Source organism: Pan paniscus, chromosome 6, assembly GCF_029289425.2.
Source record: "Pan paniscus chromosome 6, NHGRI_mPanPan1-v2.0_pri, whole genome shotgun sequence".
NCBI classification, from domain to species: domain Eukaryota; kingdom Metazoa; phylum Chordata; class Mammalia; order Primates; family Hominidae; genus Pan; species Pan paniscus.
In genome coordinates this window covers 149,762,538-149,770,880 of record NC_073255.2, presented here as the reverse complement: position 1 = coordinate 149,770,880, position 8,343 = coordinate 149,762,538, and the positions used below count along the sequence as shown (strand labels likewise).

At 40.5% G+C, this 8,343-nt stretch overlaps 1 protein-coding gene across 1 annotated transcript in view; it reads left to right on the top strand.

Annotated features, from left to right (window-relative positions):
• The first annotated feature begins 916 nt into the window (after positions 1 to 916).
• The window catches only part of BMT2 (base methyltransferase of 25S rRNA 2 homolog), a 119,253-nt gene continuing 111,826 nt past the window's right edge, over positions 917 to 8,343 (top strand). Inside the window, exon 1 of the mRNA XM_003811233.6 lies at positions 917 to 1,395. Within this exon, the coding sequence (XP_003811281.1) occupies positions 1,236 to 1,395 (160 nt within the window). The 5' untranslated portion in view covers positions 917 to 1,235. The remainder of the gene's footprint in view (positions 1,396 to 8,343) is intronic.

Genomic DNA, 8,343 nt, shown 5'->3' with positions numbered 1-8,343 from the left:
TTAGAAAATCATTATCAAAATGTTACCATTGCAATCATTTCCATAGACTGTCACGTAACCAACACCTGCAATGGGGAAGTGGTACACAATCCAACACAACTCATTAGGGGCTCTCAGTCTATTCAATCTCTGACACTCCAGCAGCCTCAGTACCACTTCAGGAGCCAATGCAGTCTACCTCTCTCCAGAGAGCAGTGTTCCACCTTTCTGGGACAGAAGTCAACAATCGCGTTCCCCAAGAGATGGAAAAGAAGTGGAGGAGGGTGAACAGGTTACCAAACCCACTTAGATACACTCCGCATAGACTAACTCTCCAAATTAAAGGGCAGGAGGTCACCTGAGCTGACCATAAAAGCTCAGAGTGCTGATGCGAATAAGATCAGGGAAGGCTGCTTATTAACACCGTGGTCACTACAAAAGTTCTTGAGGGCATCTGCTGTGAGTTTTCCATCGTTCCTTATTGTCCTCCTGCATCTCCTGTTGCTTTTCTTGGCCCTCTCCTTTTCGCATTTTCTATGTCCTTTGCCCAGCAGTAGTACTGCAGGCATTAACCATCGTCGACCTGAGAATTAAATTATCATTTGGTAGCCAGACCTCTCCTTGAGCCTTAGAAAGCTTGTGTGCTTGAGGTCCCTGAAGTGTAACGTCATCTCAAAGCGCAAGTAACTAAAGGGAACCTACATGTGACAAGGTGCAGCGGAGGTTCAAGCAGAGCACCCCGGCCGCATCGCAACAGATTATAAAGTGTAGGGGATGAAAATGATGGAAGACATCAGAAAGCCGAGCTGTAAAAAAGCCCAAACTAAGCAAACTGAGACGCGCACGCGCGTTGCTCACAGCTTGGCTCCCGAGGCCGGGCCACAGCGCCGGCGCACAGAATCCGGGGAGGGTGGGGAAGAGATGAGCACCCAGGCCTAGAGCTCCCACTGCCTCAGCCTCCCTATCCCCGCAAGCTCCGCCTCCTCCAGCTGCTCGCCTTCCCAAACAACCGGGTTCGCCGCCGGCGCTTTCTGCCCATTGGCCCTTAGCCTTTTCCGTTTCCGCCCAGCCCTCAAAATCCACCAATCAGCTTGCACTTTTGGGTGAGGGTCCACCTCCAAGGCTGTCGCTCCGGCTCCTCTGCCTCCTCTGGCTGCTGCCTCCGCAGCTCCCTCCTCCTACCCCACCTCCTCCATCTGGGGAGCGTCTGCGGGGGCCTGAGGGGCGGCGGCGGCGGCGGCGGCGGCGGCTGCGATATGGAGCCAGGGGCCGGCGGCCGAAATACTGCTCGTGGGCAGAGGGCCGGGTCCCCGAACACTCCGCCGCCCCGGGAGCAGGAGCGGAAACTGGAGCAGGAGAAGCTCTCCGGTGTGGTGAAGAGCGTCCACCGGCGGCTCCGCAAGAAGTACCGAGAAGGTAAACAGCGCGCTGAGTGAGGGAGGAAGGGGAGGCCTCATCACCCCCAACCGCTTGTCACCTCTTCCCTCCTCCAAAGAGGCCACCATTAAAACGTAAAGGATCTGCACGTCCCCCCAGCCGCTGCTGCTCTCCCGGGCCTGGTCTGAGCCCCGTAGTCGGCATCAGACGCGCTCCTCCCCGCCCCCTTTTCTTTGAGGGCCCTTCCGGAGAGTTCTAGGCCTGTAAAGGAATTGAGTTCCCACCCCCTCCAAGCCCCTGTCCCCAGCCGGGGTGCTGAGGTTGTTGTCACGGCACACACAAACACATACACGCTCACAGAGGAGGTGGGGGTCGCTTTTTGCAAGAGATGCCGAGGTAAAACAAGACAGGTAAAATCCATTTGTAAAAGACGGAAAGAAACCTGAGTTGTCCCTCCTTTACGCTTGACCTACCGGCTGTACCATTTGCTTCCTTATCAGACCCTCTTCCTAGTACTTCATTCCTACAACCATGCCGAGCCTTCCTCGCGTTGGCTTCCAGGGCTGGGAAGCCAGCAGGCCTTTTAGCTGACTGGACTTCACATTGTTAAAAGGGGGCGGGCTACACTCGTGGCCCCCACTCCCATTTCTTAAATACTTGGTCTTACTGTTTATTTAGGCGGTGAGGAAGAGATCTGGGCAGGTTCTGAAAATACCGTTTGTATTGGAAGCCTCCCAAAGACACATGCCGATAAAGCCCACCCTCGGCTTCCGTGGATGGGGTTCCGGTGAGAACCCCCTCTGTGGAAGCTCATAGAGGAAGAAGCCTTAGTGGCTTTTGCCTGTGCCTGAAGAGTGTTTATAGTTGGAGTCTACAGTTATCCTCGATATCTTTAAATATAGACTTTTGTACACAGCTGTTTTATAAGATTTTGACAGTGAAAATTCTGTTTTCATAGGCTTGGGAGAGAGACTTCTCCTGAGTATCGAAATGAGGAAAGCTTTCCACTGGTTCTCATTTTAGCTTAATTGCAAACTGAAAAGTCAGCAGCCTTCTGGTGTTAGTCCTATACTTAGTTAATAATTTAGGATTAGAAGGAAAATTATGGCAGTGAAGGAATACAGACAGGTAAGATCATGTTACTGTTGATTTATACACACGTTTCGACTACTCTAGAAAGTTAAAACTAAGTATCCTTTGTTCTTTTGAATGTAGTTGATATGTTTCATTTTTCAAACTTTAAAGGTTTCTTTCGTTAGCAAATCAAGCTTAGCTTTTAATAGAGGCTGTTTAATCATCCCCAAATGGGGCTTGTAGTTATTGTTTAACAGATAGCAATAGAAAGAGTCTTATCAGACCTACTTAGGATGGTGAAATATGTTTTTTGAAAGAATGCTACCCAAACCCACAATTTAGTCAATAAAATGAGTAGTTACCATAGCAACAACTGCATCATTCTTGATATTCAAAGAATGCTCTTACATAATGGCATTCACTGTAGATTTTATGTTATTTGGAGAAATTAGGAAATAAATGGACACATTTTCCTGCAATTTATCCTGCTATTTTGTACAAATTTAAGTGCATCTTTTTAGCATAGAATTCCATTTCTATTTTTACATTTTAATAATTTCATTATTCATTTATTCATAAATGAATAGGTTCCACTCAAATTAACACACTAATGTGGCATCTCTTCAAGTGCTGTTTATATGTGCTTAGTTCCCACATGTTTAACCATGTTTTAAGCCTGAGTATTAACCACAGGAACTCTTGTTTATGAGAATTGGGAGTTACCAGATCTAGAATAGATACATGGAGTTCATAAGTGAATGATCTAGTATGCTTCTGGGGAGTTAAAGTCCTGGCAGTTTAAACATTTGAATGAGACTATTCTTTAGGCCTTTTAATACCCTGAATTTCACTGATGATCTAGACTTCTCTAGGCTTTGCTTGAATGATATACAAAGCCCCATCAGTGAATTAGCAGAATAAGTGATCCTAATGAGCATGCTCCTTCTGCCTTTATTTCTGACATATAGGCTAAATATTAGTAGTAAAAAAGTCATCTGTGAAAAACTCTGTGCACATAATAATACTAAGGAAATAATTTTTAGTGTTTTACTTTGAGGACTTAGTATTGTGCTGATGGTCCCCAGTCTGTAAACATATTTTACAAGTTCATTTGCAAGTCAGCTGTTATGGTAATCTGAAGATTGCTTAAGTGCTAGATCAGTCTGCAAAGGCCCATTGAATCAATAACATACCTGAACTATAGCACCAATAACTATGGAAACTGTACCCCTTTTATCACAATTCTTCTACCAGCAAATGCAGTGAAAATTCCAGCTTAGGATCTTGGAGTTTTAGACTAGAAGGAACCTCTTAGCATTTAGCAGTGATTCCCAAACATGGCTGATCAGCAGATTCAACTGGGTGCCTCTTAGACAATTCCTGTATTCTACCTCAGATCTGTAGTTTAAGATCCCTATTATTAGGAACTGGAAATTGTCAGCCAGATATTAGAATGGTGATCTAATAGCTTCTTCATTTTACAGATAAGTGAGCGGAGTCCTAAAAAGATTAAAATAACTTTCTTGACGCTTTGGTAGTTCATTATTAATACTATACATATTTTATGGGAATAATATAGGTTCCCCACCCCCAACTCCAAACCTAATATTAGTGACTCCAAATGTTAGAATAGGAGGGAAAATGAGAAGCAGGAAGTGGCCCTAGAATTTCCATTAGGTGAAAAGATATAAATTGATGGGAATGGATGATCCATAGGATAGGTATGATTAGCTGAGTTGGGGCTATACAAGGTGAGGGTTTTTTGGGGAGAGATGGCAGGGAAGGAAATAAGTTAGGGTAGAATAAGGAGGCAAAACAGCCATTGAATATTAAGGACAGGAGTGAGGACTAGATAGTGACTGGGAGGTTGGAGAACAGAGCCTTCTTTTCCCTTATCTCTATTAGTGGAATTGAAAATAAAACAGGAAAAACAATGAAAATAAGTTGTGTTGTTCTTTTTTGCTGTGATAAGAAAAGATTTTTTTCCACTCTTCTCCAACCGTTTGCCCAACTGATGCTAGTTGATGGTGATGAACAGGCTTGGGGTGGGGAAGGGTGAATAGGGTTGTAAAGAGTCGCAGGTAGGCTTAATGCACTCTTTTCGTTTACCACTTTTTCCTTCCCCAGTTTACGGCCTGCCCTGTGTCACCACTTAAGAGATGCTGTACCAATTTGTCTAAAGGTAAAGTGAGAACTGGAGATAAAGGTGTGTTCCAGGCAGCACTCGTATCTGAAGCAGTTACTAAAAAGAAATGGTAGGGAGATGCCTAGCAGTGGTGATGCAAAGGGGTATTTCTGGTGTCTGCCATTGATAGTTAAGAGACAGTCTTTTAAAGTGAGGTTATATTCATAAGATATTCATAAGATAGGTTTTTCACTATCTAGTGAATAGATCCATATTTATAAATGGAAATATGCTTGCACATATAGGTGTTTTCTGTCTTTGCATACATAATTTTTAAAATTTGACCTCCATGTAAACCAAAAATATTTTAAATGTATAAGAGTTATAGACAGCTTTTTAATAAAAAAAACTAGTTTCGCTTTTCAAACAGGGACTTCATTATTTAATTAGATGAGCCTGACAAATATGTATCAAATCAAGAACTGAAGTAGAGCCATGTGTGTTTTTGGTTGTCTTTGTATGATTTTTTTTTCCATAATCATATTCACATGAACCCATTCCTATAATGATTGCTTTTATGCCTGGCATTTCTCTTTCTAAACTTAAAGCGTTTATATAAAAATTCCAAGAAAATATAAAAGGCTGCAGTTGTCAGGAGTAAAAGTACACTTTTCATTCCATTTCGTTTTTATTTTTTTAACCTATCTTATGAATATCTTTGGGAATTTTATCAAATTATTCAATCCCTGAATTTACTTGTTCTGCATACCAAACAGATTTAAAACAGTTTATCACATAAACACCTGCAGCTTATAAATCAATCACAAAAAAAGTAAAAGTATGTACTAAACTGTTAAAAGAGGTATTCTTAAGGTCATGGAATTAGGGGGTGATCTTAACAGGTGAGTTAGCACGGCAGTGTAGGATAAGCTGAAAAATATATTTGTGATTGACTATTCTTCAGCAAACACTTAAAATGAGAATTGTGGGGGAAGGGGAAAAACTTTTGTATTAAAATAATTTTAAACCAAAAAGTCTAAAAATAAGAGAATGAATGTAATGTTGGTGTTTTTCCAGAAACAAAGTTTTGAAGTTGTTTTAAAAATTAGAATGAGACTCCTTTTAATTGAACTTTTCTTATTTTTTTTCCTCAGTGGACTTTAAACACAGCTGCTTTAAAATTTTGACCAAGTCCAAGACCTTAAGAAACTTTGAACAGATTCTTTTCTCAAGTGAGGTTTTGCTGTTTTCTTTTTGTGTTCTTCTTATACTTATTCTGATATAGAATCAGAAAGCTTTTTGTGATAGAATATTTGCCTGATCAGTGAAATAAATAAGGTGAAGGTTGTCACAGAAGGTCCTGTTAAGTTTGCACTAGGAGAGTTTGAACTGCCTTTCCCAACAGAAGAAAAATAATGAAAAGAGTTCAGTAATCAGTAATACTAAAAGATAAAGGGACCATTTATATAGTCAGTTCAATGAAGGGCATGTAGGTATACAATGTACATTAGTGTTTAGCTATTTGATTTTGTTATTATTAGTGTTCTTTGTGACAAGGTATCGTTTTAGGGGCTTTTTGCAGTTGAAAAGATACACTAGAAACCAAAAGCATTGTTGCAGATTCCTTGATTGTTTAATGGAAAATAAACCCACTAACATAGCGGTTCTTAGCCTTGGTTCCACATCAGTATAATCTTTGGAACTTTGTGGAACACAGACATCTGTATATATAAAAGCTCCCAGAGTACACAGTGGACAAAGAGGTTCAGAAACACGGCTATTGTAGTAGGAGGAATCTAGGAGAAAGGAGGCTTTTATACTAACCTGATCTAAAGTTAATAATAGCTTAAATAACAGTAGTGATGATGAAAATAGAAGAAGACAGACTTCGAAGATCAGAATAGGCAGTTTCAGTGAAAATAAAGAAGGGTCAAAGATGATGCCAATATTTCTTTCCTGGAAAAATGTAGATAGCTATTAGCATACACTTTGGAAATGGTAGGAGTTGGAGGCAAGAGGAACAGGGTAGTCAGGCAGATTGGCTTGTTATAGGGATAATGGTAATGATTTAGTTTGCAATCTATCCTTTGGAAGTTTAGGATTTGGAAGCCCTCTGTGGAGGCTGAAGCTTTGAGGCAAGTAAACTGCACAATGGGGTTGTAATATAGAACTGAGGACAGATCCTTGGAAGACACCAGTAGTTAGAGTTTGGAAGAAGAAAGTGGAACCATCGCAGAACACAGGGAGTACTCCCAGGGATCGGGTGTCTGCTGTGCTGGGTACCAACACAGTAGTAGAACTGTATCTGCCGCCATTTATGCTTCATTTACAGTAGAGTGAAGGTGTTCATAGTGACAGCCTAAAGTCCTCAAGAAAACGTAAAATTACGTTTACTATAATATTTCTTAAGAAAATATTGATTTGCTTTGATTTTCAAAGAGTCCCAGTCTTTCAAAATCAAACAAATCAGTATTTTCAGTTGGTTTTGGTGCATTTGTTTTCTTTAATAAGTATATATCATGTTTGCACCTTTAAAGCGTCTAAGGCCATGGTTCTTAAAACGTTAGTTGGCTCCAGAATCTTCCGGTGAACTTTTTAAAATGCTGATTCTTAGGTCCCCAGAAAGCAATTTGGTGGATCTGAGATTTGGGGCCCAGGAATCTGCATACTTAATGTCCCTCATGTGATTCTAATTCAGGTGATCATTGGAACACTTTTTGAGAAAACGTTGAACTAAGATTTTTTGTTGCAAAGAAAAGCAGGGTACTTTGCTAAAGGATGTGCTCGTCCTGGGAGTTCAAATTGTTTTTCACATTCATTCCTTCCTCATATGTGTCTATGAAATATTTATTTCTGTCATAAAAATACAGTATACAGAGTGAAACATCAGTTGAGATAACTGAATTAGTTAATGATTTTTCAATAATAGGTAGTCTCGCTACACCACTGTGTAAGGAGCTACTTGTTTTTAAGGCACACTTTAAGAAGTTGTCTTTAAATTTCTTCATTGATAGTTTTGACACATTTTTATATTAGTTTTCTATCTTTTGGTAGCCATTTCTATAGTGTCTAAATAAGTCAGGCACATTTGTCACATAGTTCCTGTTATAATCATCTCTTCTTCAGTATTTTTGTTAATTTCCTAGGGCAATCTCATACATTGTTCACATTTGACGATTAAGTTGAGACTTTCCTGTTTTATCATACAGTACTTTTGGAGCTCCTGTTTTTACTAGTCCTTGCTAATTAGCAAAAGCAGCAGGATCCCTACCCTCTTCAAGTAACAAAAATAATAGAGATGTTAACCGTAGCTATTCTGTCTTTATGTCTTCAGGGTAGCATTAAGGATTGGGTGGCTCCTGGGCATTATCCCTGCCCCTCTTCCTTCCCCCACCAATTCAAGTAAAATTTTCTAAAATGTTCCTCTTTAAATCAGAAGTACTGATGTACTGGAAGTTTAGCAGCATAATGTTTTTAACAACTTTAAATCTAGATTATTAAGGATTATGGCTTAGAGTCCGATCTTCAGGCCTCTTTTGAAATGACCTCTTCGTGGTTGGTCTTTTAGGCCAGTTTATTGTAATGTAAACTCTTGAAACCAAGATCTGGGTTTTTATTAATCATCACAACCCCATCCCCACAAACACAGTTGTGTACAGCACCTAGCACAGAATCCTACATAAGTAAGTGCCCCTACCTAAGTGCCCCTCTTACCTTGTGCTTCCATAGCATGATTGTGCCTACCTTTATGGTATTTATAACTTACCAGTTCATTTGTCTGTTTTATC